Source organism: Nannospalax galili, unplaced genomic scaffold, assembly GCF_000622305.1.
Source record: "Nannospalax galili isolate Female #2095 unplaced genomic scaffold, S.galili_v1.0 scaffold1307, whole genome shotgun sequence".
NCBI classification, from domain to species: domain Eukaryota; kingdom Metazoa; phylum Chordata; class Mammalia; order Rodentia; family Spalacidae; genus Nannospalax; species Nannospalax galili.
Genome location: NW_008357035.1, coordinates 1,147,865 through 1,173,406, shown reverse-complemented (window position 1 = coordinate 1,173,406; position 25,542 = coordinate 1,147,865). Strand labels below are relative to the sequence as shown.

At 52.3% G+C, this 25,542-nt stretch overlaps 1 protein-coding gene across 2 annotated transcripts in view; it reads left to right on the top strand.

The window, feature by feature from the left end:
• The window catches only part of Shank2 (SH3 and multiple ankyrin repeat domains 2), a 523,081-nt gene that overhangs the window by 335,537 nt on the left and 162,002 nt on the right, over nucleotides 1-25,542 (top strand). For both annotated transcript variants that reach the window (XM_029557122.1, XM_008854979.3), the window contains one exon: nucleotides 13,752-13,827. In XM_029557122.1, the coding sequence (XP_029412982.1) occupies nucleotides 13,752-13,827 (76 nt within the window). The remainder of the gene's footprint in view (nucleotides 1-13,751; nucleotides 13,828-25,542) is intronic.

The window sequence follows — 25,542 nt, the reverse complement described above, 5'->3', positions numbered from 1 at the left end:
TTGTCTAGCCAGGTGTGGTGGCACACACCTTTAATCCCGGCACTCGGGAGGCAGAGGCAGGCAGATCTCTGTGAGTTCAAGTCCAGCCTGGTCTACATAGCAAGTTCCAGGCCAGCTGGGGTTACAGGGAGACCCTGTCTCAAAAGAGAAGAAAGAAAGATGAAAATGTGTGTGTGTGTGTGAGAGAGAGAGAGAGAGAGAGAGAGAGAGAGAAAGAGAGGGAGAGAGGAGAGAGAGGAGAGAGAGAGGAAGGACGGAAGGAAGGAAGAAAGGAAGGAAGGAAAGGAAGGAAGTAAGGAAGGAAAAGGAAGGAAGGAAGGAAGGAAGGAAGGAAGGAAGGAAGGAAGGAAACTTGTTGCTTACTGCTGAGGTCAGTGCTTAGCCACATACTTAGACACAGCCGGGGAGGGAAAACAGAGCAGGTGCCGCACACCACATACATGCACACACACCAGGCGCAGCACCACACTCCAGGGAGCTGGAAATAAACAGAAAACAATTTCTCAGTTGCCTGTTGGTGACACACCCTACCACAGAGGCAGCTTTGCTGCTGGGGACACTGATTTGGGGAGGTGTTAGTTCAGCACGTGAATGCCCAATCTCCAGGGCCTGGGTGGTTGGCACAGTTCTGTTAGCTGAAGGAGGCACCCCTCAAGGGCTGCTGGGCATGGAGTAGACCCCTTGGTCCATCAGAGATACAGACTTCTGCCCCATCTCTGAGGAAGGATAGGGTGTGGAGCATGTAGCCCGTTATAATCTGCCTTCAATTGCTGTGACAAAATACTCTGACCACTACCAACTTGGGGAGGAAAGGGTTTATTTTATCTTACATCTCAGGGTCACAGTTCATCAGGGAGCCCAAGGCAGGAACTCAGGGCAGGAACCTGGAGGCAGGAGCTGGAGCACAGGCCATGGAGGAACGCTGCTTACTGGCTTGCTCCCCTGGCCCCTGCTCAGCCTGCTTTCTTATGCAACACAGGCCCACCTGCCCAGGGGTGGCACCACCCACAGGGGGCTGTTCCCTCCCACATGGCTCAAAAATCAAGAAAATGCCCCACAGTCACGGCCAGTCCAATGGAGGCAATTCCCCAATTGAGGCTCCGTCTACCCCTGTGTCAAGTTGACACTAAAGCTGTCCAGCACAGAGCCCAAGCCCTGGTCTCGCTGTAGAGGTAGAATGTGGTTTTGATTTGTTTTTTGTTTCTTAAGTCAAGGGTCTCGTGAGCTCAGGCTAGCCTCAAACCTAATACATAGCTGAGGATAACCTTGGACCACAGCTCTGTAATCCGCTACTCCTAACGACAGACCAGAGTTCTGAGACCCAGAGTACTGAGTCTCAAAGTATGGAATCCCAGAGTGCTGAGTCCTAGAGTGCTGAGTCCTAGAATACTGAGTCCTGAAACACTGAATTCCAAAGTGCTGAATCCTAGACAACTGAGTCCTGGAGTGCTGAGTCCCAGGGTGCTGAATCCCAAAGTGTTGAGTACCAGGGTTCTGAGTCCCAAAATTCTGGGTCCCGGTGTTCTAAGTCTCAGAACTGACCGGGACTTAAACGAGCTTCTGGGCAATGTTTGGATGCCTACGGCTGTCATGGGCAGAGGCATGACTTTTGAACACAGTCACTTCTTGGTCCTCAGAAGCTGTGGGTGTGCCACCCTACACAGCCAACAGAAATTAAGGTCACTGGTAGAATCAAGATGGCTGCCAGACAAACTCAAGATTGCCCTTGATTATCTGGGCGGGCTCCGTATAATAGCAAGGGCCCTTGAAAATGGGAGAGGAGGTAGAGTTCAGAGCCACAGCAATGGGATTGGAGAGACCAGCCACACTGTGGCCAGCTCTGAAGTTGGAGGACAGGCCTCTGCCTGCCAGATTTCAGGGCTCATGGGGGGAAGATGATGCAGGCAACGGTAGGGAGATGAGTGTGTCACAAGCCTCCGAGTCTACAGTCACCTGTCACTGTAAACCGGTCCGTCTTCCATCACCAGTCAGAATGGTGTACAGCGCTCCTGTGCAATCTGACCACATCAGCCTCATTTCTTCTCCCATTTGGTCTGGACACCCAGAACTGCTGAAAAATTGTCTTGCGCCTGATTTAGAGGAGAGACTCATGCATGGAATGGGTCTCTGATGTTTGTGCAACACGTGTTTCTTTATTTTTGTTTTTTATGCGTATGAGTGTATTTCTTGTATGTGTGTAAGTGCACCCATGTCATTCAATGCCCATGAAGGTCAGAAGAGGCTGTTGGATCCCCTGGGACTGGAGTTACGGACAGTTGTTAGCTGTCATGTGGGTGCTGGGATTCAAACCCGGGTCTTCTGCAAGAGCAATCAGTGTTCTTAACCACTGAGCAACCCTCCAGCCCTAACAATACGTGTTTCTTTTCACTGATTGTCAACTTGACAGGCTCTAGGATCATCTAGGAGACCAGCCTCTGGGCATGCCTGTGAGGGAGTTTCTAGAGTGGGTTAATGGAGGTAGGAAGACCCACACTAAGCGTGGGCAGTGCCATCTTGTGGACTGGGGTCCTGCACTGACTAAAAAGGAGAAAATAGCTGAACAGCAGTGTGTGCCACTATTTCCTGTCCGTGGGTGTCATGTGACCAGAAGCCTCGTGTTCCTGCCACCACGCCCTCCCTGCCAGGCCCTCCCTGCCATGATGGGCCGACCCGTTCCTTCCCCTGTTAAGTTGCTTTTGCCACAGCATCAAGACAGGTAGCTATTAATGGCACCTCATATACCTGACCTACTAAGTTCTGTGGCTCAGCCACACCTACCTACCCTGTGCTCAGAATGTACACTGGCCCTCGTTGAGCAAGATTATCCAATGCTCAGCCTGTGAGGATAAAGTGACCACCCGTGTCCCATGTTACCCTGTGCTCAGGATAAAGTGACCGTCTCGGGTCCCACATGACCCTGACTCTTCCCAGTCACATCTGATTTCAGAAGCTAAGCCAGGTCAGGCCTGGTTGGAACTTGGATGGGAGAACTGTACAGAGAGAGGAACAGGCGGGTGATCCTGGGGTCACCTCCATCCTAAACTAGGGGAGCTCTGTGTCCGTCCAGCCTGGTCTGGACGTTAGTATTCAGGGTTCCCAGGGTGGTCCTGGTCACAAAGCGAGTGTTCAGCAAGCCTTCAGCTCACATCTGGCCACTGCCCCCCACCTCCCTGCTGCCTAGACATGACCTCAGGAAGGTCCCCCTGGACCACATCCTCAGAAGGACTTAGCATGAGGTCATGAGGCCATGGGGAAGGCGAGCAGGACAGGGGAACTGTCCTGGCCAGGGTTTGGGGTGGCTCCTCTGTCCTCAGGGCTCTGCCAGCTCAGGCTGACACACCCCAGCACTCCACGGTCCCCCCGGGAAGAGCCTGGCGGCCTTCCTATCAGGTTGAGCCTTTGTGTGGCATTGCCTCTTCAGGACACGTGGCCTCACTGTCTGTTTCCTCCATATCTCTGTATGTCTTTGAATCAAAAAATGTTAATTTGTGCAGGAACATAAAGCTCGGAACACCGTGACACCTGCCTGACCCCCAAAGGGTTTGGAGGATGAGCTCTCCCCATCATGGCAGCCTGACTGGAAGTGATTCTTTGTCCTTAGAAGTTGGTCTTCCATCCGACATCTGGGGCAGAATCCCAGGCTCTGGTTGTCCCCATCACAGACACGGAAGGCACTTGACTCTCGTATGCCTAGTGCCCCTAGTCCAGCCATTACTTAGACAGAAGTTAAGCTAGAAATGTCAGCTGTGTGGGTTCTGGTGGAGGGTGTGCTGCCCCCTGGGGGCATTGGGAAATGGGTGCAGGGTTGTTCAGTGTCAGGGGCAATACCATTACATCCCTGTGCATCAGCTAGGGCTGGTTCCTTGATCCCCTGCCCCCAGATACCAACCCCCCTGATGCTCAGATCCTTTCCCTACTGTGGCACAGACTTGTACACAAGTCCCCAAGTCCTCCCAAGTCAAGTTCCGATTGTAACAGCCAGAGCAGAGCACATGCTGTGTGACTATTATCAGGCTGTAATCCAGAGTAAGTGCATTCACATGTACACACCCCCCACACACACACAAGCCTGTTGACATTCAGTACACATGTGATAGCTTTCAAATATTTTCTTTTTTACAGATTTATTTTTAAAGTATGGGGGCGGCAGAACACAGACACAAGCAAGCCTATCCAAGTCAGGACAGTGTGGCTATCCCATAGCTGTGTGTGTACATGCGTGCGTGCGTGCGTGTGTGTGTGCGTGTGTGTGTGTGTAGGTGCCCATAGAGAACAGAGGTGTCAGATCCCCCTCGAGCTAGAATTACAGGTTGTTGTGAGCCACCCAGCATGGGTGCTGGGAACTGAACTTGACCCTCTGCAAGAGCAGCACCTATACAACCACCGAGCCATCGCTCCAGCCCCTATTTTTTCAAATATTTTTAACTTTAGGTTGGTTGAATCTGTGGATGTAGGGATCATGGCTATGTGCATTTAGGGATTGGAGAGTTAGGGCATCCAAAGCCCTGCTGTGTCCAGGAAAATCTGTTCAGCAGCACCGTGGGGTGGATGGTCTATCAAGCCGGACCCAAAGTGTTTCTACCTCAAGTGAGACTGGCTGAAAGGAAATATCAATGTCTCATGAGCGTCACTGTAGTGGACACTGTAGTGTCCTCTAGTCTGAGGAGTCTCAGCCTGGACCTTTCAGGCCATTGAGGACAGAACATAGGGGTAGGTGAGCTCTGCCCAAGCCAGGACAGTGTGGCCATCCCATAGCTGTGGGAAGTCTCCTGCAGCCCCCAGCCTGTTTGCCGCTCACTGTAGCTGTCATCTGAGAAAGATGCCCTTGGCCCAGACAGGAGGCAGAGGGTGTCTTGCTTTAGGCCACTGGAATGGTGTCTGGTGGGCTTAGCTTGGCATGTGACCTTCTGGGTCCAGGCAGCAAGGGTGCTGTCATATGGAACACACTTCCTCAGGCGGGGTCTTTCCTCAGGGACATTTTCAGAAGGCTGTGAGCCAGACATGCCTGGAGAGCTCCTGGACTGACAGCAGAGGCCATGATGCCTGGCCAGCATCCAGCCAGGATGTCTGTCCCGTAGCCACTGCAGCTCTGATTGTTGACTGTGCTGTGGCCCAAGTTACAAACAGGACACCAAGGCTCCCTAAAGGAAGCTTTCCTGCCTGACTCAGACAGCTAGCAATGGCAGCTAAGGTTTGTCCTGTCTGGACATACCCTCTCGGGGGGGCGGGGGTGTGGCTCAGCGGTGGAGGGCTTGTCTAGCACCATGGGAGGCTCTGGGCTCCGTCCCCAGCACTACAAGGAACACTGTCCTGTGTTCTCTTAGCCTCTGCTGTCCTCAGGCCTCCACAGGAGGGACCCACCCCAGGGAACATAGCTCAGGCGTGAAGGACTGGGCATGTCTGTCTCATCACCAAGTCCTGTCAGCCCTGCATCCTAGTGGGTTAATCTCTGGCCTTGCAGGGTGCTCATAAAAATCCAGGAGAAGACCCCTCTCATAGTTCCCCTTTTCAGAAAGGTCCTCTTCAGTCTCCCTGAACGCTCCACCCTGCCTTCCTTACCATGCTACAGGGACCGCCTCCGGCAGCTCTGCATGAGTGCCTGTTTTAACTGATGACATGAAATCTGTCACTGTCTTCCACGGGTCCCAAGGGGTGTATAAAATAGGATTTCTAGGGTTTCTTCCCCCTTTACGTGTGGATTTTCAGAGTGGCGTTTTTAGGGCATCTCTGCTATGTGGGGCAGGCAGGCTCACGGCCACCTCCTGATAAAGGGAGATTCCCCAGTTACCCCGGGGTGTGTGCCGTGGGGAAGGACAGACCCAGGGCATCCATTGTCACAAGCAACCTGCTTGCTAGGTGAGGCGGGAGCACCCAGAGACTCTGTGAAAAGGTCCTGCCTGGTCACAGGCCTGGCCAGGACTGAACGGAGGCTCCCAGTGCCGGAGGATGCTTGGGCAACCCCCAGGAGGTGCTAATTTGGTGTTATCTGCAGAGCCTTTAGACCGTCACCTCCAGGCCAAGCAGACGGAGGAAGCACTATTCCAGTGTTCCCTCCCTACTCCAGAGACGCTGGGCACCCACATGGTCAGGTTGTCATAGAAGCCAGGGATCTGTTGGCACAGTGAAACTGGAACTGGGGAGTGAAGGTTCCAGAGTCTGGGAAATGCAAAGGCCCCGGGAAGCAAATCAGCTGGTACTCAAGGAGCAAAGAGGAGGTGCATAGGCTGAGTGCAGCAATGGAGGAGGGAAAAGCGGGGTGGGGGGGCGGCAAAGCCTGGTTCGCATTCCTTCAGATCTCATGCAGTTTCTGGAATGTGGGTGGATGGGTGGGCAATCATAGAAACCGAGACTAGAGACCACTTTACCATTCACGTAACCGATGGTTGCTTAGACTAGATTGATGGTGACTGCAGGCCACTGGCTGCTACAGACATTGCTGGGCTGCCTCTTTGTGAACTATCAGCCTGACACTAGATGAGAAAGTGGGCCTGGCTAGAAACTGGGTCTTAACTTCTAGAAGTTTCTGTATGGCCAAGGAAGCACGCAAGTAAATAGATCCCTCTTGATTTGCACCTGGACCAGCCCGGGCTACATCGCAGTGGTTAGGGGGTTATTCCCCAGCCCCTGAGTCGCAGCCTTGCCGGGAACCACATGTGGCAAGGAAATGGCCAACTCTCCAGGGAAGAAGCGGGCACAGAATCTGTATCCACACCACACTTTGGCTGACTGCCTCTGGCTGTCACTGCCTCACAACCATCGGTGGAGCTCTATGGGTAGCTAGGGCATAAGTGTGTTTTCTGAGCCCCTGTGCTGTTAGCAACAGGAAAGGACCTTGTCCCAGGAGAGCTCACAGGGATAGTCCCACCAAAGGCCCCTGCCAACAGCCAGAGGCCGGGGTGAGGGTAGGGAGCCAGGTGGCTGCACATGTCCTTGCGGCTGGGGCTAGGAAAGGCTGGGCCCGTGGAAGATGAGGGAGGCACGTGGCCAGTCCTCTGAGCTGGGCACACCAGTGGGTGCTGCAGGCTCTACTGCACAGGGACAACCAAACCCCCTGCCTCTTTAAGTAGAGAGGGGTGGGGCCCCAGCCACTGCAGGACACAGAGTAGCGAGGGGAGGTGATGTGTCAGGGCACTCAGCTGAGTTGGAGCCTCCCTGAAGACCCCCCTGGGGATAGGCCTCAGTGTCCATCTGCCTGCACGGGCCCAGGGAGGCCTCTGGCCTCCTGTCCCCCCCCATTGCCTTTCCTGGGATGTCTTACCTGCATCCTACATCTGCACCAGCACATCATGGGATTCTAGGAGTGGCACACCGCCCATAGCACACAACTAGTGAGGGCAAGCCCTGGATATCACACGAGGTACCCACTGTCACAGAGGGGGAAGAGTCTAGCCCAGGTCAGTTTCGGCTGGGGGAGGGCACGTCCACAACATGCCCACCTGGGTTCAAGCAGATCACTTCCTGATGGAGTCACCTCCCAAGCACCACACATAGTGGCTGTGCGGCGTCACTTCCTGGCTGGGTGATTGGTGCTCATTTCTCTTCTCTGAGCATCACCGTCCTCACCTGGAAACCTAGGTCATACTTCCACAGAGCTCAGATAGGTGGTACACAGAGAATGCATGTGGCTCCTAGGGAACATTCTGGGAACACTGCCATGTTGGTTGTGCTAGCAGCACAAGCTGTGCAAGCACAAAGTCTGGGTTCAAGGCCCACACTGTCTCGCTTGGGCTGTGTGATCTTGACAGATCTGAGGAAGGTAGAGGTTCCTACCACATGAGACAGCTGTAGTTAAAATGAGCAGCACTTCCCATGGGCTCTGTGTGCAGTCCTCACCTCTGACCACTCAGTGTGAGTGTGTGTATAGGACTGGTGGTGTCCCCGTATCAATGATAGCGGTTATGAAGATGATGATGGTGGTGGTGATAATGATAGTGGTGGTGATGGTGGTGATGGTGCTGATGAGGATGGTGGTGATAGTGATGATAGTGATGGTGATGATGATGGTGGTGATGATGGTGATGGGGATGGTGATGATGATGGGGATGGTGATGATGATGGTGGTGATGGTGATGGTGATGGTGATGGTGATGATGATGGGGATGGTGATGATGATGGGGATGGTGATGATGATGGTGGTGATGGTGATGATGATGGGGATGGTGATGATGATGGGGATGGTGATGATGATGGGGATGGTGATGATGATGGGGATGGTGATGATGATGGGGATGGTGATGATGATGGGGATGGTGATGATGATGGGGATGGTGATGATGATGGGGATGGTGATGATGATGGGGATGGTGATGATGATGGGGATGGTGATGATGATGGGGATGGTGATGATGATGGGGATGGTGATGATGATGGGGATGGTGATGATGATGGGGATGGTGATGATGATGGGGATGGTGATGATGATGGGGATGGTGATGATGATGGGGATGGTGATGATGATGGGGATGGTGATGATGATGGGGATGGTGATGATGATGGGGATGGTGATGATGATGGGGATGGTGATGATGATGGGGATGGTGATGATGATGGGGATGGTGATGATGATGGGGATGGTGATGATGATGGTGGTGATGGTGATGATGGTGATGATGATGATGGTGGTGGTAATAATAGTGATGGTGATGGCAGTGGTGGTTTTCCTAGAGCAAGCTAGGCAGTGTCTCTCTGATTTCTTTCCTCATAAACACTTGCGGTAGCTGAAAGGAACCACAACAAAATCCCACAACCAGCTCCTGACCTGACCTAGAAACAATCCCTTTATCAAACATTTTTCCTGTGGTGAACACCCACTCACAAGTGTATACACCCATACTCACACATACACCAGCTCACACATGCATCCACTCACACACATACACATCTATACTCACACTCACATCTTCCTGTACATACATGCTCAGCCACACAACCATGTGCATGCATATACACATCCATCTAACCTCACACACGTACATATGCACACATGTACACGTTCACACAAATACTCACCCATGCACCTTGTGCAATATGCTTACCCACACACACATGCACATGTATACACACATATGAACATGTGCATACACATTCAACAACATGCTCTCCTCCCTGCTCCTGGACCCTGGATACTCCAACTCAGCCAGGGCGTGCATGGCTTTCAGTGCCCAGTGGTTTCCTAGACAACCAGCACAGAGCTGCCACGTGGGGCTCTCAACAACCACAGAATTAAGATGAATACCAGTAATTAGCAGCCCTCGGGCCCTTTGGTGCCTTTGTGAACCACTCTGCTTAGCCCCACGCAGAGATGTTCATGTCTCACTTATCCCTCTAACACAGGGCACACATGTGGCATCAGCATGGCTATCCCAGGACCAGCCTGGTGTCCACAGTGATAGAAGGCCAACATACCTGGGCTCCTTCCCTTGCCCCTGGGGTCCTGCATCCTTGCTTCCTGGGTGCCCCTCTAATCTCTACCCTTAGGGCAGACGGTCTGGTTCCCATGGACTTGGTAAACACTGTGCTATGGAAGCTCTGTGGGGCAGGATGCTGACAGGGGTGGAATTCTGTTGGGGACACATCTGACCACCTGTAGATTCTAAGTATGGGGCAGGTGTGCAAGGCTGCTGGACTACTCCCTGACCTGGCAAGTGCCCTGTGCCCTTTGTCCACTCCCATACCCTGTGGACTATGGTTATTTGTTTCTTGTATGGTGAGGTCTTTGTGTTAGTTCTGCAATCCTGGATGCTGTATGTCTGCTTAGAGTTACACAGAAGGTCTGTCTACTCCCCTACCATGGCCAGACTACACACACCAAGAGATGTTTGGAGGATGAAGGCCTATTTGGCTTCTGGATCTTGGGGTCAGATCAAGGACTGTGTGTGGTGAGGGCCTCCTCCCTGCCAGGGGATCTGCTTGCCCCCAGGTGCTGCATCCCATGGTGAATCCAGCAAGTGTGTCAACTCAGGTCCCTCCTCTTACACTCAAGGAGCTGCTCATCCACTCATGAGGCATCACCCTCGTGACCTCACCCACACTACCTGCCCCAGACAGTGAAGCAGAAGGAACATTCAGAGAAAAAAAGGCCGTGCTCCCTCCCACCCCCTGGAGCACTGATGACTGACACAGGGACATAGATCCCTGTGCCAGGGGCTCAGCAGGGTGGTCTGGTGAAGGGGAGGTGGGCACTGGCCAGGGTGCTGATCTGAGCCCTGTGACTTGGTCTTGGTGGCCCTTACCATTGCCAGCCATCAGATATATCAGTCACGCCCCCACCACCAGTGCCTAGATACCCACAGGTTCTGCAGGAAGGAGGCATGGCTATTAGGATGCAGACCACGATGGGGCAGTAGTGACAGGCATCAGCAGAGGATGCTGGCCCCTCACTACCTTGTTCTGTTGACCAGCATTTTGCATCTCAGGACCCTTTTTATACACAATGCAGTCTTGCTTCATTCTGCTGCTGTGGCAAAAACACTGACCCAAAGCATCTTCAAAGAGGAAACGGTTTCTTTCATCCTTCAGGTCGCAGTCCACCACTGATGGACGTCAGCGCAGTCGCTTACAGGCAGGCCTTCTTGCTAGTCCACACAGCATCACCTCTGACCAGGGGACTCGTGGTCAAGGAAGTGCAGCAGGAACCATGGCCAGTGCTGTTTGCCAGCTGACTCACAATTCTGTTTATGCTTAGCTTTCTTCTACATCCCAGAACCACCTGCCAGGGAGTGGTGCCACCCACGGTGGGCTGGGCCCTCCTGCATCATTAACAATCAAGATGATTCCCTACAGACATGTCCACAGGCCAACCTGATAAAGACAATCACTCAACTGAGACTCTTTAGTTTATTTTTATTTTATGTGTATGCGTGTATTGCCTGCACATAGGTAGGTACACCATGTTGTGCAGTGCCCACAGAGGTCAGAAAAGGGTGTCAGGTCCCCTGGAACTGGGGTTATAGACAGTTGTTAGCTGCCTTGTGGGTGCTGGGATTTGAACGTGGGTCCTCTGCAAGAGGAGTCAGTGCTTTTAACTGCTGAGCCATCTCTCCAGCCTAAGACTTTTTTTTTTTAAGGTGATTCTAGGTTGTGTGAGGTTGGCAGTTAATGCTGATGAGGACATAGAGTAACTGAGTGAGATTTATATTCCTGACAGCTTCACTTTTGGTGATCAGTTTACTGTACAACAGACCACATTTCCTAAAACTTCAGTTGCTTGTTTTATTTGAGAAAGGCCATTCTTTCGACTTGCATTGTGAGGGAACGTTCTGCCAATTGTCAGTATGATTTTGTTTAAGACTTTCGTGCTGTGTGGCTTCAATACCAGACTGAGTAGGACTGGTGAGCAATGTAGTCTACACAGGCTGACATTTGAACTAGCAAGATGCCTTCAACTTTAACTTAAATGAGATATTACCCCTGTGGAGGGGACCCACAGCATTGATTGGAGAGGCAGAGGGGCTGCCCAGGGTGTGTGCACTGCTCCCCGAGCTACCATGGCAGGATTTGATTGTGGTGGGACTCACAGTAGCACTCGGCGAGTCTCGGTAATGATGGTGGTGACGATGCTACGGCTGAGAGAGGCACCCTAAGCTTTGCATGTGTTTGGAGAAGAGATTCAGATGGAAGGTGTGGAGATGCAGGTGGGAGCCGAGTCCCAGGAGCCCTGCTGCCCTGCCTGTCAGTTAAGGAAGGGAATGTTGGGTGCTGGAATTGAAAAGCCCCAAAGTTAAGCCTAGTGCCGTAGAGGCTTAATTTTCTCTTACATAACAGTGTCTGTCTGTTTCATGCTCATTCTGAGGGCCCAGAGGCCCGGGCCTCTGTGTGTGTGTGTGTGTGTGTGTGTGTGTGTGTGTGCACACCTGAGTTCTCCTCAATTGCTCTCCACCTTATTTTTTGAGGCAGGGTCTCTCACCGAACCTGGAGCTCTGCGATTAAGCCAGACTGGCTGGCCGGCAAGCTCCATGCCTCTTCCTGTCTCCTCCTCCTCAGTGTGGGGATTTGAAAGCCCTTATACCCAGCTTTTTACAAGGGCTTTGGGGATACAAACTCAGCTCTTATCCTAGTTACCCTCTATTGCTGTGATAAACACCGTGGCCAAAACCAACTTGGAGAGAAAGAGTTTATCAAACACAGTCCATCTTGAAGGGAAGTCAAGTAGGAACTCGGGGCAGGAACCTGGAGGCAGGAACCGAAGCAGAGACCATGGAGGAGCTGCTCGCTGGCTCGCTTCCCCTGGCTTGCTCAGCTACCTTTCTTACACAGCCCAGGCCCACCTGCCCAGTGATGGCACCACCCACAGTGGGCTGGGCCCTCCTACATCAATTAGTAATTTTTAAAAAATGCCCCCACAAGCATGGCCACAGGCCAGTCTGATGGAGGAAATTCTTTTATATACATGTAAGTCGAAGACAGGTCATCGGGAGGAGCAGCCAGTTCTCTTAATCCCTGAACTCTCTCTCCATCCCCCTGGTGGGGGTAATTCTGAATTGAGGCTCCGTCTTCTCAGGTGATTCTAGTTTGTGTGAGTTGACAGAAAAAAAAACAAAAAGAAAACAGCTCTTGACTGACTGAGCCATCTCCCCAGCCTGGGGCCTCTTCATTCGAGCTGTGATGCTCTACCATTTCGTGCCTGAGACTTGAGCTGGCAGAACAGGAAAGGGGGGAAGGGGAAGCACGTGGGCTGCTTGGGAGGCCGCCATCTGCTGTGCCCACACCCCATTGACTGAGAGAACTAGTCACAGAGCCACACCCGGATGCTGGGACAGCTGGGAAATGTAGTCCTCGGTCACGCCTGACTCTGTCCAGCCTAGGAGGGGACTCCCCACTCTGTAGGAACAGGAGGTCAACTTTCTCTGCCTCCGAGCATGAAAGGACCCCAAGCCTCTCTCAGTAGCTACCCTGTGTCCACTCCCCAGCTGCAGCATGCTTTGGCGGGAGGTTGAGTGAAATAGTCACGTTGACCTTGGAATGAGACAGGGAAGACCCTGGAACAGAGGCTCACCCCACACATCAGAGTTCAGGCCTTGCCCAACAGTCAGTTGCTTCGTTTCCCTCCAAAGTTTTGCAGGATCTCAGGAGATGGTGCAAGAAATCTTATGTGTGAAGGGATGCCTTTGAGCTCACTGTGAGCCTTGGTGCGTCCTGAATTTGTGTCCTGGCAGTCCCCCCTCAGCCCTGAGCCATCTGTTAATGTAATTGCATCTCTCGTATAATTTCCCTCTGAACTAACGTCTGAATTTGCTGAGTAAGGGAGCGAGCCAGCTTAATTAGGAAAGTTAATCATGTGTGTTTAGTTAGCTTTTTTTTTTTTAAAGTGGAAAGCAACGATAATCAGAAAATTAATGGTGAGCACGTTGCTTTATGCAAAGGCTGTCATCTTTGGGTCCTCAGGCCTGCCAGTCTGGCAGCCTGGGCAGCATCTTTTGGGCATGCCCATCCAGCAGATTCTGCACGCAGGTGGGGTCGCTGTCCCAGGTGGAAGGCCCGTGGCCCCTGCTCTATAGAGTGTCTGCCTCCCTCTGTGAGCCAAACGGGACCCTGCCTCTGTGCTACAGTGCTCCCTTCATTCTGTGGACAGCCCAGTGTTCACGGCATCCCCTTATTTTGCAGCGTTGGGCCCCCAAATCAGCCTTGTCATCCCTCCGGGGATGCAACCAGCTAGAATGGTTGTCACTGCCTGGGGTGGGTCAGTGAGAGCCAGCCGCCACCTCCTGAAGGTTTGTGTGACTTTGCTGAATGCCCTCTCTCTTCCCCCACAGAAACCCGTGCAGACCGCAGCAAGAAACTCTTCCGGCACTATACGGTGGGCTCCTATGACAGCTTCGACACATCCGGGTAAGCCGTGCTCCTGTCTCCCAGGGTCCTCTGGCCCCAGGCCAGCTCCTGTGCAGCTCTCAGAGCCTCGTTTGTTTTTGTGTTTGTTTGCTTCTCGCATGTCACCCGTGTGGGGTCACCAAAGCATCCATCTTCCAGAAAGCCTGCCTCAGAAGGGCCTGTGTGCCACCTACCTGTGTAGGTGGCCCCGGAGGGAGGGTCCTGGATCCATAGGAAGAGGGAAGGGTGGCATTGTTAAGAGAAGATGCTACAGTTGTTTGCCCTGAGGCAGAGTGATGGGGGTACCCCTCCGGGGTGTACTTAAGATACCCTGGCTCTGGGTTTCCTTCTCACCTGTGTCCACATTCTTTCCTGTGCTTCCTCCAGGCTAGAGGTTTTGTTAAGGAAGTCTTGCTCTCCTGGGTGGGCAGCAAGGGTGGTAGATGAGCAGGTGGTCGGTCTAGGCTTCTGGAGTTGGAGGTTTACAAGCAGTACTTGTTGAAAAAGTCAAGCAATACATGGTGTGGCAACCACAGGGCACAGGGAGGAATCTTCTACAGAATGCTTGCTCAAGCAACACCTGCTTCTGCGGAATTCAGGCCCCGGTGTCCTGTCTCCCTAACTCTGGGCAGGATTAAAGCTGGTGTGGAGCGGGGCCTGCTGGGTGAGATGAACCCCTTTTCAGAGCAGTGGCTCCATCAGCCTCACACAGCCTCTCTGTTCCGGGGAACACTGTCCCTTGCCACAGCAGCAGCTCTGGGCAGAAAGTTTTTCTGTCCTTTCTCCATCATAAGTCATGGTCCTCCCTACACAGTTCTGATACCATGCTGGGTCAGAGGTCTGTGGGTAATGCCTGGTTCCAGATAGAGGATCTTCCTGGACCTGGTTTCAGGGAATCATGTGTGACTCAGCAAAGGAAAAGGTGTGTGGGTCAGGTGCTGCCCCCAGCCCTGCTACACAGCCCACCATGAGGCCATTCTGAGAGGGAAGCCACCAGCCAGAGCCCCTCTGAGGAGAGTCATCTTCCGAGGGTCTAGAACCCTCCTACCAGCCCCAGGGGCTCTGCGGTGAGCAGCTCTTGCTGATTCAGATAATCCTCATTGCCTGCTGAGGGTCCCTCTGGTACTGTTGCTGTTTTGACAAGAGTCACATGGTATGTGCCTTACCATGTTGAACTACAAAGTTCAGTGTGGTTTAGCACATTGAAAAGGATGCAGAGCACCATCTCTCCAACTGGTTCCAAAACCTCTCCACCACCCCAAAGGAAGCCCTGTGCCCACCAGCAGTCTCTCCCATGCCCCCCACCCCCAGCAGCCCCTGGCAGCCCTAGATCTGTGTTCTATCTCTAGCTCAGCCTGCTGGAGTTTCATGTAAACAGACCACCCAGGTGGTACTGTTGGAGCCCAGCTTCTGACACTGAGCGCAGTATCCCCGGGGTTTATGCTGTGGCATGTGATAGACTGGTCTTCCTTCTCAGGGCTGAATAACATTGTGTCCTTGTAAACGCTAGGATTTTATCCATGATGAATGTGTGGACAGTTTTGGCCGTGGTGAATGCCTCACTGGGGGCATCTGTGTACAAGGGCCTGACTGAACACGTCTTCGGTTCTTTGCATGTGTGCCGAGGAGCGCAGCTGCTGTCTGGCTTGGTGTCAGTGCCAGTCCGTCTTCCACCGTTCTCAGAAACAAGATGAGCTGGGCTGGATATGGTGGTGCGTGCCTGTAATCCCAGTCCTTGGGAGTCTGACACAGGAGGTGATGAGTTCAAGACCAGCCTGGGCTGCTTAGTAAAATGCTGACTCAACAGGAAAAGAGGAAAAGATGCTCTATGAGGGAGCCCTCCAGGGGGCAGTGCATGCACACACACCCCCACTTCCTGCATCTTTCTGTTACTTTTCTGGGGTGCTGGTGATGGAATTCAGGGCCTGGTGTATGCTTGGCAAGTGCTCTAAACTTCATTTATGCCCAGATGCCTCTGCTCCCTTTCTGACCTTGATATCCAGGTATGGCCTCTGCCCTGACCCTGGGCACAGCCTGGAAAGGGAACTCAGGGCCCGTGATTTCCAGGGAGTCAAGGTGATCTAGCTGTCCCTGCTGAACCCTGCCTGGACAGGACGGGCCCTGAGCAGGTGGCCACAGTCAGGGCCTTAGTCCTTATGTCCATCTACAGGCCCAGGCAGAGCCAGTAGTCCACAAGGCTCAGGGAGGCCTGGGGGATAGTTGTCACCATGGCCATTTCTAGGGCTGTCCAGGACCTGACTTGATGAGCAGAGAGGAGGGACCTGGGACAGGGTCCTGAAGCAGAGGCCTGTCAGGTGACTAACATCAGGACCAGGCTACAGGTCAGCTGGGGACTCACGTAGTCTCCCAGCCATAGGGGAGCAGGTTACTTCAGGAGGCTTAGCCCTGCTGTTGGAGGGCGTGAGCGGGACCAAGTGTTCTCATGCCAGAGGCTCACAGAAGGTTGGGCCAGGTGACCTCCGAGTTCCCCACCCTTCGGCATTTGTTTGCAGTGTCCACACAAGAACTGTTGTTCTGGTCTGTCCTGAACCCCTGCCACGCTAACAGCTTCAGCCACATTAGGGCTATACTAGGGCCCACTGGCAGCTTCTGAGCAAAGGGTGGAAGGCTCTAGATTTGACCAAAACCAGTTCAGCCCGATTCTCCCGTAATGAAGGGTTGTACACTCCGTGGGCCTCCCAGACCTACCATTTCAATAAAACAAACAGGAGTCATGTCATTGCTGTGTATTCGTCCCCCGCACCAGCCACCAGGCCCCAGTTGAAGCACCAGAGCATAGCCAACCCTCAGTGACCCTGAAAAGCAAGGTCAGTTTGATAGAAGCACACAGAAGCCAGACTACAGGGTAAGGCCCCAGGCCCACAAGCAATCAGTGCCTGAGATGTAAACCCTGCTGGCCACGTGGCCCTGGAGGGGGCCTTGGAAGGGGAGGCTTGCCAGCACTTTCCTTGATTGAACAGCAGCACTCATCTGAGGGACAGGGAACTGCAGTGTAGCCTTCAACAGCTCATGAATAGCCAAATCCACAGTGGAGACCCGACCACCGCACCAGCCCCACCGGCCAATCAGCTGCTGTGGCTGTGCCAGTAGGTGCTGCAGTCTGGGCCGGTAGGTGCTGCAGTCTGGGCCGGTAGGTGCTGCAGTCTGGGCCGGTAGGTGCTGCAGTCTGGGCCGGTAGGTGCTGCAGTCTGGGCCGGTAGGTGCTGCAGTCGGGGCCGGTAGGTGCTGCAGTCGGGGCCGGTAGGTGCTGCAGGCTGGGCCGGTAGGTGCGGCAGTCTGGGCCGGTAGGGGCTGCAGTCTGGGCCGGGAGGTGCTGCAGTCTGGGCCGGTAGGTGCTGCAGTCTGGGCAGGCGCCAGTGGCTGAGGCCTCTTTGATGCAGATGCTAATGTAATCGAAGGAAATTCAGTGGAAAGTGAGGCTCTGCGGAGACATTTTCTGAATCAGTTGGAAGGTTTCTCCCCTTCCTATCCCTTCCTGTGTCAAAGTTATCCCAGAGGCTCCGCGCTAAAGAACTGAACAGTTAAAGCGAACCCAATCAGTGGCACATGTACACACTTTCTCCCGCTGATTCCCACCTTGGGATTCCCTTTCACCTGCAGGGTACCCACAAGAAGGATCTGAAAGGGACACATCGGTTAGGACCAGGTAACAAGAGGTCCTTGGGGCCACCACCACATAGGACTTAGCAGATAGATATCTCAGAGTCATGGTTAAAAGCACATCTCAACCCTGGGTGGGAATCAGAGGTCCCCATTCCTCCTTAATCCCTCAGGAAAAGGCTTTGTGGGTGGGCAGAGGGGCCTCAGGGGCCACTGTACATTGGACAGCCTCCATCCATCTACCCACCTCTCAGATCACCCATCTACTCATACAGTTATCTATCTATCCAACCATGTATTCATACTTCCTTCTACCACCCACCCATTCATCAATCTAGTGACCTGTCTACTCATTCATCATCTACCCACCCATCCATCTCTCATCCATTCACCCCTCCATCTAAGGATTGTCTATCCATTCATCCATTTACCCATCTGCCTTCCATGCATCCCTCCATCTACTCATCTGCCTACTTCACCATCTATCCATCTGCCCATCCATCTGTCTCTCCATCTCCCCATCTATCTGTCTACCCCTCCATCTACCCATCCTTCCATCTGCCCATCCACTCCTCTGTCTATCCAACCGTTCACTCAGTCATCATCCATCCTCTACCTACCCACCAATCCATCAGTCCAAACCTGCCCATTCATTCATTCACCCACCCACCTCCTTCCTTCCTTAGTTCTTCTTCCATCCTCTCCACTCACGTCTCTTTTTAATGTGTATGAATGTATTTCCTGCATGTGTGTCAGTGTACCTGTGTCATGCAGTTCCTACAGAGGGCAGAAGAGGCTGTCAAATCCCCTGGAACTGGAGTTAAGGATGGTTGTTAGCCACATGTGGGTTCTGGGAATCGAACCCTTGTCCTCTGGAAGAACAGCCAGTGAGCTTAACTGCTGAGCCATCTCTCCAGCCCCATCATCTCTACGTCTGTTTAACAAATAGTTACCAAAACTTGGTTATTCTGATTAAAGACTTTGAGATGGAAGCTGGGAAGATGGTTCAGTAGATAAAGTGCTTGCCAAAGTGTGAAGGCTGGAGTTTCAATCCCCAGAACACACACAAAAGCCTGACAGCACAGCTGCCTGCAATCTGAACACTTGGGAGACTGAGACAGGAGAAGCCCAAGGCTGGTTGACCAGCTAGACCAGTGGAAATTGGCAAACTCTGGGTTCAACAAGAGCTCCTACCTCAATAAATAAAGTGAAAGCAATTGGGAAAGATGCCATACATCAACTTTAGGCCTCTGTACACATGCATACACATGTACATGTACACCCATATACATGCAAACACACACAAACAAGATTTTGAGGTCAACAAGAGAAACAAAGTCTTTGAGCTCATGTTGATGGTGATGTTATTAGTGAAGACAAAGAATAAATTCACCAGACAAACCAGAGTATTTCCCTGGTGATCAAGGCTCTGGAGCAGACTGGTAGCACTAGAGCCCCGGGGTGAGCTGGGTAAGGCCAGAGCAGGTGTCCGCAGGGAAATGGTTTGAGCTGACTGTGGGAGGCTGGGGAGGAGCCAGCCTCTAGGCGAAGGTCGGCAAGGGCGAAGGCACTGAGGAGGGCAGAGAACCCCAGATGTCAGGGGAGGGGAAAGCACAAAAAATGATAGTGTAGGGGGACCCTGGGCTTTGGGGGTGTTCCTTCAGACTTGGGGAAGATTGGAGATGCTAGAGAGTGTTTATCAAAAGACTGATGCGATCTCATCAACTTTGCTGTGGGAAACAGACACAGATGGGTGGAACCCAGCGAGGAGCCCACCATGTTCAGGCTAAGGAGTGATGTGGTAGGGAGGTGGAGGCAGATGAGCAGGTGGATCTGAGGTTGGGAGTGATGTTGGAATGAACCAGGTGGCTTGGCTTTCCATCCTGGGGTTTGGCAGGGAGGAGCCCCCTGTACAGCCCCAGCATGTGGTAGGGGCCAGCAGGTGGCCATCACACCCAGTAATGGCTGGCAGTGAGGTCCTCGTGGTCCTCCCATCACACAACCACAGCTGTGCAGTCAGGGCCAAGCCTGCTGTGAAGGAGCCTGTATGTTAATGCGCACACCGCGGGGCTGGGCCAGGAAGGGGAGATGCTGCTATTATCACAACCAATTTCTTCCTGGAGACTGATTTAGAAGTGTGTCAAATTGTGCCTCCTTACCAGGTGACTATCCAGAGCTGCTGCTTTTCATGGCTTTCAAATATCATCTCTACATTTTAAAATTGGTAATAGGAAAAAGATAGATTCAGTAAAAAACGTGCGGGAGATAATCAGGTCTCTCTCCCATCAGTATAATCCAGCCCCACACTCTTCCCAGGGAGAATCTGCCCTGCTGGATTCCTGAGGAGCTTTCTAGAGACAGACTCCACCTATGTGATATCATCAGAAGTGTGTGTGTGTGTGTGTGTGTGTGTGTGTGTGCATGCATGTATGTACACATGAGTGTGGAGGCCAGAGATCAATGCTGAGCTTCTTCCTCTTTCTCTCCACCTTATTTTCTAAATTCTTCTTGAAAAATGATTTATGTATATGTACATGTGTCTCTGTGTGGCCACATGCTCATGCATGTAGGTGCTCTCAGAGGCCAGAAGAGGGCACTGGATCCTCTGAAACTGGAGTTGCAGGCAGTGTGAGCTGCCAGGCATGGGTGGTGGGACCTGAACCCAGATCCTCTGCAAGGGTGGTGGGACCTGAACCCAGATCCTCTGCATGGGTGGCAAGCACTCTTAACTCCCTGCTGAGCCATCTCTCCAGACCTCATCACCTTAGTGAGAGACAGGGCCTCTCACTGAACCGGAAGCTTGAGTGGCCAGTCAGTGAGCCCCAGAGATCCCCCGGTGTCCATGTCCCCACTGCTGGGATCGTAGGTGCACACCGCCACACCCAGCTTTATGCGTCCTCATGTTTGTACAGTAAGCTCTCTCCTGACTGAGCCATCTCCCCAGCCTCCAAGAATCCTTTGGAATCTCCTAAAAAACATAAGCAGCCTTAAGAGCTCTTCCGGGCTCTCCAACCGAATCAGGAGTGACTCGGGGAGTTCGCGTCCCCTCTTCGAGTCTCTGGTTCCTGCTGTCTGCAAGAGAGAAGCACGTCTAACCCGGTCCATGTTTCCAGTCATGTTCCCATTCGGAATGAATGAGAAAATATATTGAGTGCTTGCAGCACCAGGAGGGATGGCCTCTATGAACCCAGAGGGCTCTGAGCTGTGAGCTGGGCACGTGGGCTTTCCTTTGAAACCCTCAGTTTGTGTCCCAGCAGACTGCCTGGTGTGTAGGTAGTCTGGACGGAGTGGAAGCGCAGTGACGTTCCCCATTCTTCTGCTACATGTGTGCATAGATACTTACACACCCTACTTATCTGCTCTCTCAGTTGATGACTGGGCCCATGAGTAATAGTGGAGTTTGTAGGGGAGCTGCTTAGGAACAGAGTTTGAGGGCTATAAAAGAGATGGTTTCACGTGTGTGTGTGTGTGTGTGTGTGTGTGTGTGTGTGTGTGTGTGTGTGTAAGCATATGTGCGGCACCGGAGGTCAGTGTCCGGCACTTTCCTCTGTTGTACCTGGAGCTTGCTGATTCGCCCCGGGACTCCCGGCACTGGGGTGGTGGGGTGCACTACATGCCTCGCTTTTTTTCCATGAATGCTTGTGTAGCGTGTGTGCGCACTTTCCCACCGAGCCGTCTCCCAGGGCTGTGACTTCACTTTTGATGCCCTGCCCCGAATTTCTGTGTTTTTGTTTTTGACAACAGCTTGGTGCTTTTGGAGTCTTCGAAATTGGGAGATATGGAGGCTGAGGACACAGATGAAGGAGAGTCCTCACCGCCACCTGGTCTGACTCTTTTCTCACCCCCTCCGGTGTGATGCAGATGAAACGGGGGTGGGGGGGATCTCCATTTGGTTGGGCCATTTCCCCAGGGAACAGGCCCTCAGTCTGCATCCATCGTGGTTTCCCTCCAAGCTACTCTGCTCTGGGGTCTCCATCCTGTAAGTGCCCAGGGGAGGCAGGGTATACCTGACCACCCAGGACCCTTCCCCTTCCCCGTTCTCCACAGACTCAGTTTAACCTGCTTCCTTCTTTCAGAAATTTCAAGCCATGTGTACAAGAAAAACAATCAGTTAAAACAAACCACACAGGCAAGGCTAGGCAGGGAACAAAAATCTCACCCACCTCCCAGCCTCATCCACACAGCCTCACAGGGTGAGGGACCCACTTTGTTGACTTTATTTTACTCGCGGTTGCCCCAACTTTATGATCACCCCCCAATGTCTTCATTTTACCGTGGAAATGTTCTGACTCTGCTAGAAATGATGAAGGTACGTAGTTCAGCCCGGCCTAAAGTTTGAATTGTCAGTTTGCTAACTGATTGCTTACAAATCATATTCTCAGACTTTGCTTTCTTGCTTAATAAATGTTAGACACATAATTGTACAACTACAAAAACAGCAGCAAAAGGGAGGGAGGGAGGGAGGGAGGGAGGAAGAATTTCCATTCATATTTGTTTTAATTTCTAGAAGCTCAACTCAAGAGTTGAAAAGCAATGAACAGCATTGCATTAATTATGACGATGGCTTTTTGCATCCATGCGAAGAGCGAGGCTTGGATTCCACTTCCTCTTACAGACCCCTGAAAGGCCTTCCTGGTCCTAAACCCAAGAGCTTCTTTTTCTTTTCTTTTTCCAGTTGTTCAAAATAATCCCACACTTAAATGTAATACCAGGATTGCGATTTTTGGGTGGTTTTTCTTTTTCCTGGAGTTTGTAGTTGACTTTTTTTCGCTTTGCAGTAAAAGAATTGTGTCATGATATCCAGTCACTAAACTTCCCTTCTGTTCCTGGTGGAATCTGAGTCCTGCTTAAGAGAATCCTATGATGTTGGGCTCCAGTTTGGACCCCAGTTCTCAATCCATGGCTATAATTTTGCAATTCCCCCCTCATTAAATTACGGAACAGAGGAATGGTTTCTCTCTCATTCTGTTGTGATACAGCCTCAAGCAACAGCTTCTAGAAAGATACTGAGGGTGTCTGCCGACCCTGCTCTTCTAACTTCAGTCTTTTTGCCTCTGAACTGAGTCCAGCTTCCCCATGAGGTGGTGTGGTGCTGTCCGTCCCTCCTTCCGCCCATTTATTTTCCTCTCCAGTTTCTAGTGAAGCCACAGTTTCTTTGCCATGATGTTTTGGTCTGTCTAACGCATGTTCTCTGTCCCCAAGGCCTCTCTCTCTCTCTCTCTCTCTCTCTCTCTCTCTCTCCCCCTCCCTCTCTCCCTCCCTCCCTCTCTTGATTTCCTCTACGTTGTTTGAGTTCATTCTGTACACCTCCTTCTCCATTTTTTTTTAAAGCTCTGGTATTTTTGCTCTGTGTTTTGGGCAACCCCCCCACCTTCCCAGCCACCTGTGAACTTATCTCCGCAGACACGTTTTTATTGCCCAAGAAGTTTCTGCCGGCAGGTGGTGGGATAAGCTTCCAGAGCTCCGAGAGGTGAGTGCTGGGAGTCTCTACAGACCGACAGACGTGGTGGCACTCACTGGGGGTCTCTGCACACAGCCTCTCTCCAGGCATGGTCCCAGTGGATTGTATGTTCCTTCCATTTAGAAAGAGAGCAGGACGTGACCTTGACAACTTCCTTGCATAGATAAAACTCACCCATTTCTGCTAGATTTCCCAGGTTAATAGAATATAGACATTTTAAAGTAGATCCTCTTGTTTCTCTGAATTTCTTCAGTATCTGTTTCGTCTCTGATTTTATGACTTTGGGTTTCTCTCTCATTCTTTTAGCTAATTTGGCTAATTAATTGCTTTCAATGGCTCGTTCTCTTAATTTTTCAATCTTGTTAATATTTACCAAGAACGAAGTATTTGTTTCTATTTCATTAATTTCTGGCTCTGATCTTTTCTTTGTCTCTTCCCAGCTACCTATTTGGGGTGTATCATTAAGTTATTACTATGGAGTGGCTCTACTTCTCTGCCGTGGGTACTGATATAAACTTCCTCTTTGCCTTCACCGTGTCCCATACACTTCCTATGTTGTGTTTCCATTTTCATTCCCACACAACCTGCCAGACAGGTAACAGGATCCAAAGTGAAAATGTATGGTTTTACGTGTTTTGTTCTGGAGTAAACACATAGGTAGTCAGGTGATAGGGCTTGGATGAAGTGGGTCCCAGGAATGCCGTGTGCAAGCCAAGCTGTGCATAGAGGTGACTTTGTCATGGGGGTGGGATGTGGAGCAATGATCCCAGACTGCAGACTTAGAGGATCCTGTGCCTCCCCACACCGCAGCATCATGGCCCACCAACCGAGACCCAGACAGGACCCCTCACTCCACTGTTCCTAGTGCCTCCATCATAAGACCCTGAGACTCAGACCTGCTATGTAGTTACACAAGGAGCCAAGCATCAGGCACTCAGACTTGGGTCACCCTGGGATGTGAGCCTCTTAAGATGGCCAGGGCCTGGGTCAGCCTCCTCCTCGTTCAGGACCTGGTGGTTGGCATTAGTGCCCTCTGGCCTTACCTCAGCCAACATCCCAGTGTTCATCACTGTGATTAAAGAAAATTAAGGGAGGCAGGTTTGTCTTAGCTCACAGTTCAGAGAGACATGGTCCATCGTAGAGGGGAAGACACAGATACAGGAGCAGCTTGGTCCATGGTATCAACCAGGAAATGGAGAAAGGGGAATGCCTGCTCTCAGCTGACTCCTTTCCCCCCTTTTATGCAGTGGAGGACCCCAGACCACCTAGGTCCAGAGTGGGTCTTCCCTCCTCAGCTAAACCTCTCTGGGAGGAGAGGCCTGGGGAGGCAGCTCAGATGTTAGAATGCTTGCCTACCATGCAGGAAGTCCTGGGCTTGATCCTCGGCACAGTTTAAACTGGATGCAGTAGCTCATACCTGTCATCCCAGCACTTGGGAGGTGGAGGCAGGAGGATCGGGAGTTCAAGGTCATCCTCAGCTACATAGAGAGATTGAGGCCAGCCTGGACTACATGAGACCCTGTCAAAAAAAGAAAGAAGGAAGGCAAGAAGACAGGGAGGGGAGGGGAGGGGAGGGGGGAAAACGGCCTCTCTGGTCATCACAGCCATCACAGACACATCTGTCCAGAGGACCAAGCTCAGAAACCACCCTGTATGACATTAGGAATGGTTGGGGACTGGGGCAGAGAAGGCACATATACAGAGCCCAGGCACTCACAGGCAGCTGGTCCGTGCTATGCCAACAGGCAGATTAGCCAAGCACTTCTGTCCTGGACCCCGTCATGCCTGCCTGGGGGCTGGGAGTCCGGTCCCTCCTCACAGGGAGGCGCCTGGCTCAGCACCCTCAGACCACATTTAGTACATTTCCCAGGTGGCGAGTGGGTGTCCTGGTGGGGGAGTGCAGGCAGATGGGTGGGGCAATGGAGAAGCCGAGCGGTTGCTGGGGGGGAGGCTGGCATTCAGTCACACCTCCAGGCTCCACCCAGCCCAGCTGCCCTGGACCCTCAGGTTACTTACATAGAGCGACCAGTCAAGGTGGGGCAGGCACCACCCAGAGCTCTGGAGCTTCTGAACGGCCCATGAGCTTCCTATTACCCCACCTTCCCTAGCTGCTAGAGTAGCAGAAGTGGGGGACCTCTTTACCCTCTTCTCCTAAACCCTGTGCTGCACAGGGCCTCCCCACACCCCTTCCTATTACCACCCCAAACTGCAGTGTTTGCCAGTTTTCATAATGTGAAGTCTCCGCCCCGGCCCATCTCAAGCTGCCAGAGTGTTTCCTGAGCACAGAGCTGGGGAGAGGTGGCCACAGCCAGCCCTGGCTGCCACAGCACATCCCCAACCAGCACCGTGTCTCTCTCTTCCATCTTTCTCCAGTCCCCACACAGCAGGCCCTCAGAGTGGGAGAAATCCTACAGGGTGGTCTGCAAGCCAGGCTGGGCCCAGCTTGGGGGTTCCGCTGCCAGGCCTCCAGTCTCAATCCTGACACACACACTTCCCACATGGGCCTCTGTTTCCCAACCTGTAAAATGGCTACACATTCTTTTCTCATTATAAATTTTTGCATATTTGACCAGAAGCTGCTATAACTGCTGACCAATTATTGTCGTTGTGAATGGGTGTCACCAATGGATACCGTGAACACAACATGTCAAGTG